This window comes from Emys orbicularis, chromosome 5 (genome assembly GCF_028017835.1).
Source record: "Emys orbicularis isolate rEmyOrb1 chromosome 5, rEmyOrb1.hap1, whole genome shotgun sequence".
NCBI classification, from domain to species: domain Eukaryota; kingdom Metazoa; phylum Chordata; order Testudines; family Emydidae; genus Emys; species Emys orbicularis.
The window spans coordinates 58,209,837-58,231,178 of NC_088687.1; the positions used below are offsets into that span (position 1 = coordinate 58,209,837).

At 41.0% G+C, this 21,342-nt stretch overlaps 1 protein-coding gene across 1 annotated transcript in view; it reads right to left on the reverse strand.

Moving 5' to 3' along the window:
- TTC29 (tetratricopeptide repeat domain 29) overlaps positions 1–21,342 on the reverse strand; it is a 201,379-nt gene that overhangs the window by 93,868 nt on the left and 86,169 nt on the right. The window contains exon 7 of the mRNA XM_065405709.1: positions 6,501–6,592. Within this exon, the coding sequence (XP_065261781.1) occupies positions 6,501–6,592 (92 nt within the window). The remainder of the gene's footprint in view (positions 1–6,500; positions 6,593–21,342) is intronic.

Consider the following 21,342-nt stretch of genomic DNA (forward strand, 5'->3'; position numbering starts at 1 on the left):
AAGCCAGTTTCCCCTCATTCTATATTTGTGCATTTTGTTTTTCTTCCCTAAGTGTAGCACCATACATTTATCTTCGGTGAATTTCATTTTGTTGTCTATAGCCCAGTTCTTCAATTTATCAAGCTCTCTCTAAATTTTAGCTCTATCTTCCAAAGTATTGGCAACCCCCACTAGCTTTGTGTCATCTGCAAACTTGATCAGTATGCTCTCTATTCCTAAATCCAGGACATTAATAAAGATGTTAAACACCACCAGACCCAGAACAGATCCCTGTGGAACCCCACTTGAAACCTCCCTCCAACCCGACATCATTCCATTATCAGTGACTCTTAGTTTGCGATTGTTTAACCAATTATGTATCCACTTAATGGTAGTGCTCTTGAGCCTGCATTTCTCCTGCTCACTTATCAGAATGTCATGTAGGACTGTGTCAAAAGCCTCGCTGAAGTCCAAGTATATTATCTCCATCGCATTCACCCTATCTACCCCAAATCAGTTACCCTGTCAAAGAAGGAAATCAAGCTGGTTTGGCATGATTTGTTCTTGGTAAATCTATGTTGGCCGCTAGTGATTACCTCTTCATCTGCCAAGTATTCGCAAATGGAATGTTTTATACATTGCTCTAGCAGCTTCCTAGGTATTGAAGTCATGCTGACTCGTCTATATTTCCCCGGCTCCTCCTTTCCCCCCTTTTTAAAGATGGGCACAACATTAGCCCTTTTCCAGCCTTCTGGAATCTTTCCTGTCATACATGACTTTGTAAATATTATTGCTAGTGGCTCTGAGATTTCTTCTGCTAATTTCTTCAGTACCCTTGGGTGAATAGCATCCAGCCCTGTTGATTTGAATTCATTCAAATTGGTCAGAAGATCTCTGATGTGTTCTTTACTTATCCCATATTTACTGCATTCCTTCCCTTGACTTCATTAGTTGTCCGATCACCTGTTATTTTTTTGGGAGAAGACTGAAGCAAAGAAGACATTGAGCAGCTCTGCCTTCCTATCATCTTTCGTTACCAGCTCACTTTCTCCATTGAGCAGTGGACCAACACCGTCCTTGATCTTTCTTTTTCGTCTGACATATTTGAAGAATCCCTTCTTGTTGTCTCTAGCATTTCTTGCCAGATGTAATTCATTCTTTGTCTTGGCTTTCCTGATTTTGTCCCTACACACTCATGCTATTCCCATGTATACTTCCTTGAGGACATGCCCTTCCTTCCATTTCCTGTATGTAGCCCTTTTGGTTTTTAGATAGTTAGAAGCTCCTTGTGCAGCCACACTGACCTCCTGTGGCTCTTCTTATCTTTCCTCTGCATCGGAATAGCTTGATGTTGACTTTGACTCCCTTTCTTCTTAACTGGTCTTTCCATAGGACCTTGCCTACTATTTTTCTGAGTCGGTAGAAATCTGCCTTTCTAAAGGTTATGAATCATGATGGGAAGTCATTCAAACCTTCACTGGCTCATCCAGTATTTTCCAGTGGGGTCATCCAGACACAGGTCAGAACAATAAGCATCCAAAGTTCTGTGTGAGAGTGAATGGGGACCTACAATGTGTATCACATGCCCTTTTTTACATTGGGGAAAGCGCTCCTTTACACCTGTCTTTCATTTCCCCTCATCCACGTAATATTGAGGAAGATTCAACAAAACAGATCCAGAGTGATCTTAGTCATGATCATCTGGGCTGGGCAAAACTGGTTCTTGGAACTATTGGCTCTCATTAATCTTTACCCAGTCATGATACTTTGTCTGAGCAGAATAGGGTAATGCTCTCAAATCTTAAGTCACTTCTACTGACAGTATTGCTTCTAGATTTCTAAGGTCAAGTAGATTTATGCTTGTCCAAAGAGATCAAAGCTATTCTGTTAGAGTCCAGAAGCCATCCACTAGGAGGTGTTATATGGCCAAATGGAACCAATTTAAAATAACGAGGAGTCCATGTGGCACCTTAGAGACTAACAAATTTATTTGGGCATAAGCTTTCGTGGGCTAGAACCCACTTCATCGGATACATGAAGTGAAAAATACAGGAGCAGGTATAAATACATGAAAGGATGGGGGTTGCTTTACCAAGTGTGAGGTCAGTCTAACGAGATAAATCAATTAGCAGCAGGATACCAAGGAAGGAAAAATAACTTGTGAAGTGGTAAGAGAGTGGCCTATTACAGACAGTTGACAAAAAGGTGTGAGTAACAGTAGGGAGAAATTAATATTGGGGAAATTAAGTTTAGGTTTTGTAATGACCCAACCACTCCCAGTATTTATTCAGGCCTAATCTGATGATATCCAGTTTGCAAATTAATTCCAATTCTACAGCTTCATGTTGGAGTCTGTTTTTGAAGTTTTTGTTGTTGAAGAATTGTCACTTTTAGGTCTGTTATTGAGTGACCAGAGAGACTGAAGTGTTCTCCTACTGGTTTTTGACGGTGTCCCTCAGAGACCAACACTTACAGAATCTCTATCAAGCATTCTTAAAACTGCAATACCCACCTGGTGAAGAGAAGAAACAGATTGACAGAGCCAGAAGGGTACCGAGAAGTCACCTACTACAAGACAGGCCCAACAAAGAAAGTAACAGAATGCCACTAGCCGTCACCTACAGCCCCCAACTAAAACCTCTCCAGCGCATCATCAAGGATCTACAACCTATCCTGAAGGACGATCCCTCACTCTCACAGACCTTGGGAGACAGGCCAGTCCTCACCTACAGACAGCCCCCCAACCCAAAGCAAATACTCACCAGCAACTACACACCACACAACAAAAACACCAACCCAGGAACCAAAGCCTGCTAAAAACCCCGGTGCCAACTCTGTCCGCATAACTATTCAAGGGACACCATCATAGGACCTAACCACATCAGCCACACCATACAGGGCTCGTTCACCTGCACATCTACCAATGTGATATATGCCATCATGTGCCAGCAATGCCCCTCTGCAATGTACATTGGCCAAACCGGACAGTCTCTACGCAAAAGAATAAATGGACACCAATCTGACATCAGGAATCATAACATTCAAAAACCGGTAGGAGAACACTTCAATCTCCCTGGTCGCTCAATAACAGACCCTAAAAGTGGCAATTCTTCAACAACAAAACTTCAAAAATGGACTCCAACATGAAGCTGCAGAACTGGAATTAATTTGCAAACTGGATACCATCAGATTAAGCCTGAATAAAGACTGGGAGTGGTTGGGTCATTACAAAACCTAAACTTAATTTCCCCAATATTAATTTCTCCCTACTGTTACTCACACCTTTTTGTCAACTGTCTGTAATAGGCCACTCTCTTACCACTTCAAAAGTTATTTTTCCTTCCTCGGTATCCTGCTGTTAATTGATTTATCTCGTTAGACTGACCTCACACTTGGTAAAGCAACCCCCATTCTTTCATGTATTTATACCTGCTCCTGTATTTTTCACTTCATGCATCCGATGAAGTGGGTTCTAGCCCACGAAAGCTTATGCCCAAATAAATTTGTTAGTCTCTAACGTGCCACAAGGACTCCTCATTGTTTTTGCTGATACAGACTAACACGGCTACCACTCTGAAACCTGTCTCCATGCAAGGCACCGCCTCAAGAGGGGTTTTTACCGCCTCGAGTGATGCATCGAGGTACTTGGGAATAGTACCTGAGGTACTTGGGAATAGTACCTGGAGTAAGGCCTTGGTGTGTGTGTGTGTGTGTGTGTGTGTACACCAGTGTGAATTGAGTGTTACCGGAAGACGCCCAGAGTACTCTGCGAAGTCTTTTGGCTCGTGACCAGAACTACTCTAACGCAAGCCCGGTAACTAGAGGATCTTTTAGGAGATCCGACCCATGGTACGCTAACTCGGCCTGGCATCGTCCGGCGAGGAGGCTGCCTGGGTCTAGGAGTGTGTGAACCCATCTTCCCTCCCCTTTTCCTCTCCGTGTGAGCCACTGACAGTCTGACCATCTCACTGGATGCAACAGAGTAAGCGGCGCATTTAAAATGTTACCTTAAGAAAAAGACCTGGACCCATTTTTATGGCCAGTTTCAGTTATTTTAGAATTTCTCTAGTTTCTGATGGTATTAAGGCTGTCATTAGCTTCCACTAACATCTACTTAGCTGTTATATCTGCCTATATCATGGAATGTAACCATCCCCTCTTAGAATATTTATTAAAGGGATGTTACAGACTTGTTTCTTCCCATTTGGGATTCTGCTGATCCTTGGCACTTGTGGCACTACACAAACTCATAGAAGAGCCCTTTAAGTTTATGGGATCCTGTGGTCTGTACCACCCTCTTGCTGAAGTTCTCATTCTTCATGGCCATTAAGTCAGCCAGGGGGCCTTGGAATTGCAGGACCTGATGACCCTTCCACCTTATACTACATTTCACAATGACAATGTGATATGCAGGCTTTGCCCAAAATTTCTGAAAAAACAGTATCAGAGTTTCACCTCAGTCTATATCAATGTCTGTATTTTCCGCAGAATCCCCATAGGCATGCTGGGGAAGAGAGGGTACATATCATGAATGATAAAAGAACTTTTAGTTACTACTTAATCAGAATGAAGTTGTTTAGCAAGTCAGAGTACTTGTGGACTTTGGAGAAAAATCTACCAATGAAGACAGCTCAGCTCTAAAGTTGTTTAAGTGGATAAAACCACGCATCCAATCATGTTATAACCTACCTGATGTTTGTGTACCAAACATCTTGGGAAACACTGAGCTAGGGAGGTAGCAGCATCAATGGCAAGAATCTGCAGTGTGCCATTATCTAAAATCTTGAAATTCAGTTCACACTTTCATGAGTCACTAGTTTCTCAACACTGCATCAAGAACTGATGCTGATTTCAGGAGGGCAATGCCATAGTCATTGTTCAGTTAGCAGGACTTCTCAGTTCATGTTAGGGAGTCAGTGCTAGCTGGTCTCCTACAATGGAGCTCTGTGGAGACAATGGGTAAAATTTTCAAAAGCACCTAAAAGACTGAGAAGTCTAAGACTCACTGACTTTCGATGAGACTAAGGGTAGGTCTACACTTAAAACGCTGCAGCGGGGTAGCTGCACTGGTACAGCTGTGGCCCCTGTTATGCTTCAGTGAAGATGCTACTATGCCAATGGGAGAGCTTCTCCCATCAGCATAATTAATCTACCTCCGCAAGAGGTGGTAGCTATTTCGAAGCCCTCCTGTTGACATAGCGCTGTCTACACCTGGGGGTAGGTCAGTATAACTGTGTCACTCAGGGGTATGGATTTTTCACACCCCAGAGCAAAGCAATTATACCGATGTAAGTTTATAGTGTAGACCTGGCCTTAGGCTAAGTGCTTAAGTCACTTTTGAAAATGAGACCTAAGGGCTTAAATTTCTTAGGTGCTTTAATTTTTTTTAATCAGATGTCACAAAAAAGATAAAGGAGTTACTTAATAGTAACTCTGTTCTCCAAGTGTATTGCCTCCACAGAGTCACAGGATGATACTCTCTCCTCTGCTCAGAGCCCAGTTCTAAATAGGGTTGTTGGCAGTAAAGGGACTGCTAGAGATAAGTCTGGCTGATGTAAGTCAGGCAGCAAGTTTTCCCCTGCTCAGAGCAGATTTAGATGGCACAGTGGTAAAAGAACCAGTGGACAGTCAGATCCAGCTCTCCCATTGTTGCTAGCAATGGTGGTGCTGCACTGGTGATAGAGAAATAATGACCTTTTGATGGCAACCAGGATGAGAAAGGAAATGTAAGTTGTGTCTGTCTGGTCAGCCCTCTCTCTCCATCCCTGCCTTGTACAAGTGCTCTCTTTCCCATAAAGGCTGATTTGTGCAGATATTGTTGGAGTCTTGGAATAGTATGTATACATCATGTATCCTGCAATACCTACGCACAACAGAATGAGTCAAGGACAATCCATAAACTTTAAATTTGAATTTCCTTGCTTTTATTGATCATATTTAATTGCATTATATTATTTTGTATCAATGATTTTTGTAAAAGTTCTAATTTCAAATTAATCCATCAGGCAGAGGCTTTTAAAGGCTCAAAATGCTGGACTGAAACAACAGAGAAGAATTATATTTGCAACAAATTGTTTACCCATACATGCTCAAAACACAAATGTCTCGATGGAAAAAGTGAGGTAGAACAATAAATGGAAACTTCTATTAAGAAGAGTTCTTGAAAGGTTACACTGAGGCACACTTACTGGAGCATACTATACTTTTCTAGGCTTTCTGCTTTTTAACCTGTAAAATATGACTGAATTTCTCTCTTTCAGCAAGGTCTTTTCCTAACTTTTTGAAAATATAAAAACAAAACAAACAAACAAACAAAAAAGACAGGAAAAGCTTTGATCATGCACTTTTAAAAAACTGTGCTGGTTTAAAATAACTTACGATGAAAGGGTCACTTACTGGAAGAAGGGCACTGCTTAAAATTTAAGCAGTCAGTAATGGGAACTGACAGACCTCTAACAATTTAAGTCTTTCACAGTTGAATGAATTTGCACTGACAGCAAGACAAGGATGTGCTAACCTACCTTACCAGGACCTTGGCTATAGCTTGATATGCTCTACCTAGGCCAACAATATCACACAGTTCTGTGGAGATTTCTTTGTAGGTGTTCAGAGTCTGTGAGGCAGGAAAAAACAAACAATAAAAGCATAACATCAAACATTACTGCTTTTGATTTAGAATCAATCTGTCCATACAAGGAGCTAACATGCCATTTTTATTATCTACAGAGTGCTACTTTTTATCACTATTTCATTTTTGTATATGCAACAATTACAAGTAATAAACATAAGGATGTCCAATTTCCTTAAATCACTCTTTTGGTACTACAGAAAACCAAACAAATATGCGATTTACAAAATAATTTGCTTATCTATAATTTAATAGATTTTAGGAGCTGTGCATATTTTTAAAGAAATCTATGAGTCAATATTTTAACACAGCATTCTGCATTCATATGTGATATATTTTGATATGATAGAAAATGTGCATTTCAGTGTTTCTTTAAAACACTAATTATGAGAACTCTGCTTTTGGTACAGTTCTGAGGCATAAAGGAAATTGAATAAATTGTAGGCTGTATATTAAGCAAGGGTTAATCAGAAAAGAATATTGTAGATCATTTCATTACATGCACTACTAATTATTCCAGCACACAAGCAATTTGTTAATACTTGTTTGGAATGTACTCCATTAACATGACCTCTTCTATAATCAAAGGATTACAGCTGGCACCAAGAAACATATGATCTTAATTTAATTTAACACTGACATCATCTGTATTGCATAATTTCCCTTTTTCATCCATTTTTTTTCAATGGGGATGAGGAGGGAAGGCATATAAAATGAAATCCCATTCTTTCCTCCCTCCCTCTTTGTTCCTTGACCCAACCTATTACACACATGAGGACACAGGAAATCTCCAAAGACTATCTATGGAAATCCTTTTTGCACATTTCCAAGAAAGGATTAGTGAATGTCATTTACCAGACTGAAGGGGGATGGGAGGTGTAAAGGGACATATGACAGCACCTTACCTACCCCACGATGCCTGTCTAGGGCAGTTTATGTTGTGGGAAAAGAAAGGGCACTTTGTATTAAGAGCCCATCTCTCTTCATCTGGTAAAGTAGAGGGTTCAAAGAAGAACAACATCTGTGTGCCAAGCATCAGTGAGCATGGATTTCAGCATTCCTATTGTTGCTTCTGCCACTCAGATTTCTTGTTGTCTACTGTGCATGTCTGGTATAGGCCTGAGTAGGGGTAGTTGATCCAACCCTCCATGGATTCTCATTCTATTTTTGAGTCATCTAAACTATGTATGCACTGGAAAGCAACATTTGCCAATGTGTATTCTGCACTATTTCCTCTTCAGTACCTCATCAACAGAGCTTCATTCTTCAAAATACAGGAAGTAATACTGCTGAATATGAAGAGCATTGTGAATTGAAGCATTGAAACAAATGAGATGTCAAAAAGAGAACAGATGACACTGGTGATAAGGCTCGTAGCACCAGCTTGGAATTCTCTCTTGACTGAGTGCTTGCTCAAATTAAAGTCTTCAATGGTGCAGAATTAAAGAATTTGGGGGTCCTGTCAAGGCTGGCCCACAACATTTTGGCACCTGAGGCGGGGAGCTCAAATGACGCCCCATGCCCCTCGCTTGGGCCAAAACTTTGAAAGGTCTCAATTCTGCCTTCTTCCTGTTATACTCCTCTCATGGTACTGCTCTGCTACCTACCCCAGTAAAGGAGAACTAACAACTTTAAATGCCTTGTTCAAAAATTTTAAGTAACACTTAACTTTCAAACGCCTGAACAGCAAATGTAACTTTTCTTGTCTGCATAGTAAACACTGGCATTTTTATCTGTTTGAATAATCAAAGTGGTGCTTTCCGTGCCTTCTTGATTGCAAAGATTTGAACTGCTTCCTGAAGGTCCACAGTCTGGGCCAGCTCATGCTCTATTGAGATGGTTGCAAGGCCGGCCAGCCTCTCCTGTGTCATTGTGGAGCGTAGATGTGTTTTTATTAACTTCAGCTTGGAGAAGCTGCGTTCTCCACTAGCAACTGTTACAGGAAGTGTTAGAAGTATGCGCAGAGCAACAAAAGCATTTGGAAAGAGGGTGGTCATTTTATTTGTGCACATATATTCCAGAACAGCCTTTGGAGTTGATCCTGCTGAAATGTATCTTGAAAGGGCTTTCAGTTCATCACCTAAATCACTCGCATGAATATCACACGTCATCATATGTCAACACTGTCTCTAGTGTCCTGCATTGCTGGTGTAGGTTTTCTTCAGGTATAGTGAGGAGTTTGGGAATATCATACAACATCCCAAATATACTGCTGTGTTCCTTGAGCTGCATGAAATTTTCTTCAACTGACTGTATTTGACAATCTAGCACCTGGTTAAAGAATTCAACTTTGAATTGTTTTTTGGGGTCTCGTAATCAAAAGGTCTTCTTTTTTGGTGACCTTGTGTTCTTGAATGGGTGGGAAAATAGCTTCAGTGTGAAGTTCCTCTGCCAACTTCTGTGCACTCTTCAGAACGTTTTGAAATCCCTCAATCCATCTGACCGGTAAGACTGTAGGTATTTGCTTTGTCCAGTTGTTCTATTGCTCCAGATATATCAAGGTCAACACCTTGGAGTCTCTTGCTTACAACATTTATTTCAAACAGTATGTCATGCCACAACACTAAGCCACACAGAAATTTGAATTTATGTATGTTTCTGGTGATTCCATTTCCCTCTGCCACTGTTCTCCCATGAACAGTACCTGTCATAGCATTATCCTCCATAATGGCAACTATGGCACCATCTATCTTCCCAATTTGGTGTTTGATAGGATTTATCGCCTCCACTCAACTTTCCCATCGTGTGGCACTCAGTGTTTCAGTATCAGAGAGGATGTTCCCAGATGTTGCTTCAAAATTTGGCATCGATGAGTTGATGCAGAGAAAAATACATAGATGCTTTGAATTACATTAAAAAATTCAGCAGCCTCACTAGAAGCTGATGCTGCATCACTGACCACCAAGTTCAATGAACGAGAACTGCATAAGACAAAAAAAGCTCGAGGCTTTAACTCTCGGATCCGTGTCTGCACTCCTCTGTTCTTTCCTCTCATGTTGGCACCATTATTGTAGCCCTGACCTCTCATGTCAGCTATCGCAATTCTCATATCTTGCAGCTTTTTAAGAAGCACATTTATCATACCAGCTCCTGTAGTATCATCAATGTCAATGAATTCTAGAAAATGCTCTCTGACAGTCACCATTGCAGGGACATTTTCACTAGGTTCTGTTGTTGTTACAAAACACACCATTAAAGTCATTTGTTCCATATGGCTGATATCAGGTGTGCAGTCCAGAATAACAGAGTAATATCTTGCTGACTTCAGATCTGCCACAATCTTCTGTTTGACGTTTGTTGCCAGTAACTGTATGATCTCATTTTGAATTGTTTTTCCAAGGTAGTGGTGTGTGTACATTTCTTGGGTGGTGACTCTCCTTAGATGCTCCTGGAGTACAATTTTAAGGAAGTTTCCATTGTTTGGCACATACAGCTGATCTGAAGTGCCACGCAGTGGTAGGTTTTGGGTAGCAAGCATTCTCACAATGGCAATGAACCTTTTCAGAACATTTTGCCAGTAAAGAGACTCTGATGCAATCTTCTCTTGATGCTGATCATCTATGGTGGCCTTTAACCTTAGTCTCATCTCAAGCTCTTTCCACCTATGGAATGCTCTCTAGTGATTTGCTGCCTTCGCATGGCATGCCAGATTTCTAGTCAGATTTTTCCAGTCCTTTGTTCCTGTAGAACCCAATGTGGCTGGAACATTAGACTGGAAGAGTTTGCAACAAAAACAGTATGCAGCATTCTAGATTTTTGAGTACATAAGCCATGGCCTCTCCACTTTGTCACCATTGGGGATTTCACACCAGTAATGTGTTGGATGGAAACTTCTATTTTCATTGTCTTTGGGGTACATGACATTTTTCACTTGCTGTGGCCCATGACGTACAAGGAAGTCCCTCAGGCTACTGCTCAAGTGGGTCCACAGTCCTGGATCATCTAGACTTAAGGAACTAAACTCAGCAGCAGCTGTTTCTTGCGCCTCCACCACACTCTTTTCTGATCTACACTTTTCTTCAGGAATGTGCATGGTTACATCCATTTGAGATGGAGATATAGATGTTGCAGTAGCTGCCAGGTCACCTGCACTCTGACTAACTGGAAGATCAGGCATCTCCTCACCACTCACATACTCACTGGGGCTAGAAGGCCCACCGTGAACATTTGTGTCTATGTATCTCAGGGGAGCTCCTTCCTGCTTAGATAGAAAAGCTTCCTTTGCTTTCTTTCTTTTTCTGAATGCTGCCCCAGAGGGGTGTTTTCTTCTTTCACTCATGACTGCTGTTCTGTGCCAGCTATAGTGGCTCTCAACACTCAATTGAAGGGGACAAATAAGCAGGCTGGTAGCAGGGCCTGAATAAGATATCAGCATCTTAAGGGACTAACTGGCTCCTACTACTTCAGTTGACTGCCTGTTCTCCTCAAGTAGGTTCAGTGAAGCAGCAGGAAACAGGAAGCTCCCTGAGAAGCTGGTGTTAATCAGTCCAGGCTCCTAGGGGTGCTAGAGAGGTACATAAGAGGCTCCTCCTCCTCTCTCTCCCTTCAGCTCCTGCTGCTTTCTGTTATTCCCTCTCACCTTTTCTCCTGCCTGCCTGTTATGTCTCTTGTGCCTTCCTTCCTCCAGCACAGCACTCCACCATCTCTGTGCATCTAGAGCAGAGAGAATGCATATGCACCAGCAGCAGACACAATTTTCTACACTCTGGGTCCTAGTGGCGCCCCCCCGCCCCCCACAGTCTGGCACCAGAGGCGGCTGCCTCAGTTCGCCTCATGGTAAGGCCAGCCCTGGTAACTCTCAAAAGAAAGTAAAGCTGCTCCCCCTAGGAAGAAATCCTTAGAGAAGGCAGAAGTGGTAACCTCACTTGCACTCCCCAGAGAATGGTTTTCCCACCTGGATTGCTGAAGCCATTGCTTGTACAAGGAGGTGCAATGGGCACTCATAATTCTCAAATGTCCCCCATTTGAGGGACGTTACTTATTTTGGTCCCAAAGTTACATACATTCCACACAAATTTGGTATGCTGTCACTTATATTGTTGAAAACTATTTAAAGCTATCCAAAATAAAGACTCATGCAACTGAGGTTACAGAAAGAGCTATTTACACTAAAGGAACTAATCCTGTAGAATTTTAATTTTCCTGTCTGAATAAGTTTTTTTGTGTCCCTCATTTTGGGTCAAGGTCCCACACTGAGCCAAAGCCTCAGCTGGTGACATAGGTCCACTGAAGCTGATTGGTACCAGCTGAGGATCTGGCCCACTGTGTCCCATATTTGGGACTTGGCAAGTTGATAAGTATGCCTGCCCTAGTGGGATGAATATGGCCTACTTTATTGTAACTCTTTCACAAAACAGGATGCTTAAGAGATAAATATTTGTGTACGCAATACCAAATTGCACATAAAAGATCTGCAGAAAAATAAACCAAATAAATCATGAACATGAAGAAGGGAACAGACAAGATATACTGTATGGGTCCACCTTAGACTGTTTCACCAACTTCTGCCACTGCAGATCTACCACATAATGAGGTGAATCCTCAAAGGAAAGGAGATGTGGAATTGTCCCTGTACTCTCCGTGTGTCCAGTGTTCACTCAAGCGGAATATGTGAATGGAGCCTGAGAGCCTCATCTATTGTCAAGGTTTCACTAACAGCTGCTGGGGAGGGAAAACATCAGGAGGTACTGTGTACCTAAAGAGACAGATTAAGATATAGGCACTATAGACTCATGCCAGAACCCCAGGTCCTGGAGTCATACGATTACATCAAAATTGTAACTTTTATTTTAGAAAAAAGCATGTGGCCTTCATGGTTGTAAAGACAAGCTTGAAAACATGTCTCAAGTGTTACCAATGCCAGAGTCTGCAGTTAGCCTGAAACAACCAGCTCCGAGAAGAGGAGCCTCATGCATCTCACAACAGGGTGTTAACTCCAAGACCTACTTTTTTGATGGGAGGCGTCCTGCCAACACCACCCAGGAGAGTATTTGTGGCAAGAAAATATCACTGCAGAAGTCCTGACCCATCCACCCACCCAGATACACTCTGACTGCTGGGGTAAATACTAGGGAATCCCTGTTGTCTCGCCTAGAAAGTGAAGGGGTCCCCATGTGGCTGACCCATGCCACAGGGAAGTCCATATCATGGTGTGCCTATAGCACAGACCGCTTTAATCCAGCCCTTGTATACCTCTACAAGGGGACCAGTAGTTTGGTTAGGTGATAGTAAGTTAATAAAACAAGTAGGATGTGAGGGATGTTGATAAAGTGGGGTGGTGGTGCGAGGAGAATGTAGCTGGTTAGAGCCTGGTGGGATCGCACCAGTGAGGGGACTTGCAGCTGAACGTGGTGATTACTGGGGTGCCATAGCTTGGAGAAGATACTGATGAGTCAAGCAGAGGATGAAGGGGAAAGGGCTGAGCCAGGGTTGGAAAAGCCAGTTGGCTACTGATAGGGGCCAAGCGCGAGGAAGGGTCAAACATTAGCAAAGGAGCTGGGGTAGGCATTTGGAGGAGGGAACAATGTTCTCATTGTCTTTAAATGTGTACACGTCTGCTCAGACCTAGAGAAATTCACACTATCCTTCCTTATACAAATTGATCTGTCACTTGGCAATAGCTTATTTGTAGGAATCAGGTCAAGGAAATAATTCCGCTGCTAGCTACACTCCTTATAATAAATAAATAAATAATAATAAATGGAGATATCCTATCTCCTAGAACTGGAAGGGACCTTGAAAGGTCATCAAGTCCAGCCCCCTGCCTTCACTAGCAGGACCTAGTACTGATTTTGCCCCAGATTCCTAAGTGGCCCCTCAAGGATTGAACTCACAACCCTGGGTTTGCAGGCCAATGCTCAAACCACTGAGCTATCCCTCCCCTTCTTAGCCAATTTGTGCTGAGGACATGGTTGTCTAGAAGACGATGTTCAGTGGCTATGAAATCACAACAGTCATGGAGGAGATAAGTCAATAGGGTTGGAAGGCCATACAGTAACTGTACATTTGTGTATATCTGCTGCAATGCTGAAATACCCACAGAATTTAGTCAACTACTACAAATACAGCGAAGAAATGGATTTTACTTGATTTTTACTTGAGAGCATGAAATAAAAATGCATTTTATGATAAAATACTATGCATTGCATACTACTTAGCATGACTTTTGGTAATTTCCTTTGCAAGGAAAATGCAAGCACGTTCTATTTTCTCACATTTTGTGTTTGCATATATATAAATGATATAACAAACTGGACTAGACAGGATAATCTATACTGCTAATGTACATTACAGAGGTTTATTTGATACCTGCATGAGTTTGATTGATGAATTTCCTGCTGACAAAACAAAAGAGCAGAAGGTAGGGTTTATGAGGTTTAGAGTTATTGGAGGGGTTTAAAGTGGGTTTTTAAAAATTTGCTTTGTACAAAAGGTTCTGAGGAAGGCAGACTATTGAAATGCATGAACTTGATGTTGCTAGGTCCATTATAACATCTCTTCAAATAAAGGTTGATACTTTTGTACTTTTGGAATCTTGTGGAATGAGTTCATATTCTATGTGCAGTTGAACTGATTAAATTATTGTACAGTTCTCGAAATAAGAGGATATAACTATTTTCACTTTGTTTTGAACCACTGAAAAAGAAAATATGAAGTAAAATTAATGGAAGAAAAATCATAATTGAAGCGTTGATTTTGTCATAAGTCTCTTAGCCTGTGCTGACCAAGTATACTGATGCCTTTATCTCAACCTCCTGCAACTATATGACTCAAAACATTAAGTGCTTTCTTTGAGCAAGAAAAGCAGCCTCAAACACAAATACATTTCCTTTATCAACTTAGACCTCTCTTTTGCCTCCTGTGATATGGTGGACAAATCCCATACTGGATCAGGGCAAGAAAGGGTTAGTAATCTGCCCTGCACACTAGGGCTAAAGTCAATGTGACCCACAACCCTTGCCAACAATGAGAGAACACTAGCGGGAGGAAATAAAAAAGGCAGTGATCTTGGGTCTGAGACAGAAAGGCTGTGGGATGAGTAGCTCTTATCTAGGCACCTTAGGAGCAGCCAAATCTGGAGAGAAAACTTGGACTTGGCTTTAGGTTATCTTCTTATTAATGTATTTGTTTGAATGTCAAATCGCAAAATGAGGATGAGTTTTGATCATACACAGTGCCTGTGGACTGTGTCTTACAACAGGTGGGGAAAGTTTCCTACTCATACCTGTATCCTTGCGGATACAGACTAACACGGCTGCTACTCTGAAACCTACTCATACCTATGTTTTCCATAAACTTGGAATTATCTTTGACCTTGATCTTTCCTTCCCCATATCATTTCCTCCACAACACTGCCTCAAGTGTCAAGCCTCAAGGCTAGGATTTTTTAAAACAGCAGACTGCAAGTGAGTATCAAACTCTTACCAGGATAATCACTGGACATAGACTTATGTTAAGACACAGGACAGGATGAATATTTGAGTGAACAGCATTTCTGTTTAGAAAGGCTGGTTCTGAGAACAACATCTCTCTCCCTGGGTCTTAGCAGGTCTGTTGTGGCTGAAAGTCACTTTTTTGTGCAGAAAGCAAGCTCAGTCTATATACCACATAAATCCTCAAAATAGGGCTGAAGTGGTCACCCTTATGTCCTTTGCCAAATAAAAAGATAGTTATGGTTGTACATTTGAGAAAGAGGGAGGCACATCATCATAATGCATTTGAATCACTTTTTTGTCTATCTTTAATTCTGAATCAACATGAAAGCTTGTAATTTATAAACAAGTTTTTTGCTTGATACTAAAGCACCAAATATAGTAAAACTGTAAAACTGTTCAAACAACACACACATACCCTTATGCTTCAGAGAATAAACCATACCAATTTTATTCACTAAGTATTATATTACTAAAATGTGCTCTCCTAAACTTACAAGTTGTAAGTACATGCAAGGTGAATGATTTTAGCCACTTGAATCCTGTTAACATCAATGACAACTGTATGGCTAAAACCCCACACAATCCTTTGAACATTTAGGAGCTTATGTTTCAGGAACACTAGAGGAAGGTCTCCTCATCCCAATAACAGTCCATAATGATAGGCACTGTGGACTAGATCCATTGCTCAGTTACTCCAATTTTACAGCAATGTGACCCCACTGATTTCAGTAGAGTCCCAACAATATAAAACAAATATATTGCAACACTGGAGAATCTGTCATAATACCTCAATAGGTACACCTTGATGTCCTCTCACAAGGAAGTAGGCAGTGTAGGAATATGATATTAGAAAGACCAAGGTACAAAACAAGATTAAACTAGCTAGAGCTATAAAGGGTATCAAGAAAACATTCTATAAATATATTAGACACAAGAGGAAGACCAAGGACAGGGGAGGCCTGTTACTCAATGAGGCAGAGAAATAATAATAGAAAAAGTGGAAATGGCAGAAGTGCTAAACGCCTTTTTTCCTCCCGTTTTCACCAAAAAGTTTAATAGTGATTGGATGTCTAACATAGTGAACACCAGTGAAAATGAGGTAGGATCTGAAGCTAAAATTGGGAAAAAAACAAGTTAAAAATTAATTACACAAGTCAGACATCTTCAAGTCACCTGGGCCTGATGAAATACATCCTAGAATACTCAAGGAGCTAACTGAGGAGATATCTGAGCCATTAGTGATTATCTTTGAAAAGTCATGGAAGACGGGTGAGATTCCAGAGGACTGGAAAGGGGCAAATATATAAAAAGGGGAATAAGGATAACCTGGGGAATTATAGACCAGTCAGCTTAATTTCAGTACCCAGAAGGATAATGGAGAAAATAAATAAGCAATCAATTTGCAAACACCTAGAAGATAATAAGGTGATAAGTAACAGTCAACATGGAATTGTCAAGAACAAATCGGGTCAAACCAACCCAAGGGTAGCAAACCTTGTGGATAGGGGGAAAGTGGTAGATGTGGTATATCTTGACTTTACTAAGGCTTTTGATACAGTCTTGCATGACCTTCTTGTAAACAAACTAGGGAAATACAACCTAGATGGAGCTACTATAAGGGGGATGCATACCTGGTTTGTAAACCATTCCCAGAGACTAGTTATCAGTGATTCACAGTCAAGCTGGACGAGCATATCAAGTGGGGTCCTGCAGGGACTGGTCCTGGGTCCAGTTCTGTTCAATATCTTCATCAATGATTTAGATAATGTCATAGAGGGTAAACATATAAAGCTTGTGGACGATACCAAGCTGGGAGGGGCTACAAGTGCTTTGGAGGATGATATGGAGAAATGGTTTGAAGTAGATAGGATGAAATTTAGTAAGGACAAATGCAAAATACTCCACTTAGGAAGGAACACTCAATTGCAGACATACAAAATTGGAAATGACTGTCTAGGAAGGAGTACTGCAGAAAGGGATCTGGGGGTCATAGTGGATCACAAGCTATATATGAGTCAATAGTGTAACACTATTGCAAAAAAAGTGAATATCATTCTGGGATGTATTAGCAGGAGTGTTGTAAGCAAGACACAAGAAGTAATTCTTCTACTCTACTCTCTGCTGATATGGCCTCAACTAGAATATTGTGTCCAGCTCTGGGCACCACATTTCAGGAAATGTGGACAAACTGGAGAAAGACCAGAGGAGAGAAACAAAAATGATTAAAGGTCTAGAAAACATGACCTATGAGGAAAGATTGAAAAAACTGGGTTTGTTTAGTCTGGAGAAGAGAAGACTGTGAGCAGACATGATAACAGTTTTCAAGTCCATAAAAGATTGCTACAAGGAGAAGGAAGGAAAATTGTTCTCGTTAACCTCTGAGGACAGGACAAGAAGCAGAAGGGGAAATTTTAGTTGGACATTAGGAAAAACTTCTTAATGGTCAGGTAGTTAAGCACTGGAATAAACTGCCTAGTGAGATTATGGAATCTTCATCATTGGAGATTTTTAAGAGCAGGTTAGATAAACACCTGTCACGGATGGACTAGAAGATAATACTTAATACTGCCTTGAGTGCAGGGGACTGGACTAGAAGAACTCTTGAGGTCCCTTCCAGTCCTATGATTCTATGATATGAATATATGGTGATAAAGGACACAAAAGTGAGACTCTAAGGTGAGAACTTATGTTGGAAAAATGACTATTCATGTTAACAAAAGATTACTGCTGCTATCAATATTTTATCAATTTGCTCTTGCAAAAAACATGACAGGAGGATACTAATTTCTACTACTGTAACTTTAAAAACATAAAATACAATTCTGCTTCCAAACCTGCACTTTAAATTGTTGTCAAATTTTATTGGAAATACATTTAATTTGATTTCTGACAATCTAACCCTGGTTAGGCATTTCACAGTCGGTGAGCTGTAAAGATGTTTCTGCCTCATTTCCAGTTCTTGAACATGATTTAGACAATCAACCGCAACATTAGTCAAAGAGATCACTAGCTAATGATTTCTGACAGGCGCTGCAGTAACAGGCTAAGACCCAGACTGGGCAGCAGCATCTGAGGGTATTTTACTGGAGCCAACAATAGGTGCTGGTAGATAGATGATGCAATGTGCACTTAATGCCTCTCATGCACTTCCAGAAAAAGCACATAATTCTGACATGGCAGTAAACAGAATCTTTTTTTAGACATATTATGCAGTTAAAATAAAAACACTGGTGCTTCATGGGCATTTTAATCTGCAATTCAATAAGAATACTACAAAAGATGTCAAAGAAATTTATATTTTGTTGATTTTTTTAAGGCAGCTCACACTACTACTGTATTTAAAAACATTGGGTCAGATCACAGGAAGGAAAATTTACCAAAATATTCCGTCCTGGAGTTTCCTTTCATTTCTTCTGTTTTGCGGTGGGGTTTGAACCCCACATAGAAGAAAAGGGAGCTGGTCTCCAAACCTTTTGGAGGTGACAGGATCTTCCAAAGGCAGCGTCACCAAAACAGAGGACCTATGCCTCCACATTGTCTTTGAGGCTTTCTGCTGTAACCGCTCCTATAACCCCATTAAAGCAGAGGTTCCACACAACAGAAGGTCTCTCCAGGAAAATTACTGCAAACCAAAGCTGCATCAATTTTTCTTCAGATTTTCAGAGGGCAGGGAGTGATATATGTCCTTCTGACCCTGGTTTGCTCCGTTCTTATGTATTGTGATTGATCCAGGCCAGTTGGGTACAACAAAATAGTCGAAGGCAGATATACTGGCCACTGGATTAGCAGTTTTCTGTTCCCTGACTGACCAGAGCAGGGGCTGCTCCAGGCTAATGAGAACACCTGACTCCAATTAACCTGCAAAGAGTCAGGTGAGGCCATTAAGGTAATGTGAACACCTGACTCTAATTAAGGCCCTTTTTGATACTATAAAAGGGCTCACTCCAGTCAGGCTGAGGAGAGCAAGTACAGCTGAAGGGCTGGTTAATGAAGACACCCTCAAGTCATTGGTAAGGGAGCCCTAAGGTAAGGGTGAAGAAGGGAGAAGCAGGAGAGCTGTGGGGAAGTGGCCCAGGGAAATGTAGCAACTCTGGCAGTGAAAGGTTGACTGCCAACAGCTGCTACCATTAGGGTCCCTGGGCCGGAACCTGGAGTAGAGGGTGGGCCTGGGTTCCCCCCAACCCACCACTACAGGAACACCTCATGGGAGGGGAAGACAGGCCCCTGTCAGGACAGGAGGCTAAACTGTTTTGGTATGAGGCCATCGGAGCAACAGAGACTGTGAGGGTTCTCTCACCAACCTCCTTGCTGGCTTATGATGAAAAGGGCTCAGTAGACTGTATCCCTGGCCCTAGAGAGAGAAGGGCTACGTGGAGGGTTGCAGTGAGCCTCTAAAGCTAGCATAAACTGCCTGGAAGCGCGAGGACAAGGACGGAGCTCTGCCACAGTATGAAATGCCCTCTAAATGTGGATCAACAGGACATAAACTGTCTCACTATACTGAGCAAGCAAGCAATCAAGCTCCTTTTATTTTATTTACTAAGTATACTTAGTATACTTCTAATATTTAATTTTCAATATTATTTTTCTGTTTTCTGGAGCCAAATCTTGTGATCCTTACTCTGTTTTCACAAGATCCCTACATATGTAATTTTTGTGTGTGTGTGTATATCCGTTTCATCTATCAGTTTTGACACTGATTGGTTAAGTGTCTACATGCCTACAGACCTAAGTGAGTAAGGGCTAAGCAAAATCTGAGTATGGGTTTTATGACGTGGCTCCTGCTGAATGATTACATGGACTTAATTGCAAAGTGGAAGAAGTCAAAAGGCAAACTGAGATTTTTTTAATGTACTTATTATGGTAGAGCCCGCAGGCCCCAATAAGGATCAAGGCCCCATTCCTCTAGACACTGTACAAACAAGTATGAAGATACAGTTCCTGCCCCCAAAGAACTAGCAATCTAACACCCAAATCCTGAAAACATTTATGCATGTGAGTAATGTAAAGCATGTGAGTAGGCACATTGAAACCATGTGTTTCAAGCTATTAATGTGCATATGTGCTTGCAGGATTAATGCCTTGGAAAGAAGAAGAATATTCCACAAATCTCTTGCTGACACACATAATGTATATTACATAATGTATGTTTTGTATAATGTAATGTATATATTTTGGCAGAATGGATTCGAATTGATAGGATGTAATTACAAGTAATTTAGCATCAAAACTTATTTCAAGGGGTAACATAAAACTCCCACTGACTTCAATGGGGCCAAGATTTCACCTCATATGCTTAGCATTTTGCTGCATTGGAGCCTTAATGACACACAACATTTATTAGGTGATTAAATAAAGGTTAATTATGGTCACTTTTCCCCTCTAATATTTTGTTACTGATACTCCTCCTTATGCTTCTTTCTTTATCAGTACTACCATTCCTTGTCATGATTTCCTGTGCTGTAATCAGCACTAACAGTAACTCTTAATTCTGATTCTATTTCTGCATTGGATGTATCAGTTCAGTCATTTATAAAATACAGTCATTTTATAATCTCCCTTACTGAACCTCATATAAGGTCTGACACAATACAAAAATATTCCAACCAGTTCCCTTAGTGCAGAAGTCTATACATGCCTCAAAATCCCAGACATTCTAGTATAGTATTTTTGTACAATTTGAAATCTTCATTGCATGAGCCATTACTATAGCAAAGGTTGTTGTAACCCTAATTTAGAACTGGAATGTAATGTTTTCAAAACCAGCCACTTCGGACATATTTCTTCGAAATAAAACATGGTATAACCGTCTGGAGGGAAGAAACTTCATCTGTTATCCTTTAACACTGATATAAGAGGAAAAAACAATTTATGTATCCTTTCCATCCTGACAGATGTGACAATGGCTACAAACACTATGCCTGCCAAGAGCTTTTATCAAGTATGTTATAACAACTAGTAATAAGTGTAAATAATAAATGGCTACGATCTTATGGGAAACAGTGGCAATACTAAACAATTTTTGGTGCTTGCTGATGGGGGTCTGCTAGTCTTGGAATTCCCTGGCTTCCCAGTAGACTTTTGGCCTGACAATAAACAACAGTTTAATACTTTATCTAATCCCAGCCAGGAGGTGAGTTCAACAGCAAGCTTTTGCAGATGTTCACATCCAATAATTTATCCATAATTGATGAAACAGGGAGGTCAGATGTAATGGTTGCTACTATTCCAGCAACAAATAAATGGTTATTGACAAAACAAGCCAGTGTGGCGCTGAGTGCTGAGCAGTGACAAGCATGA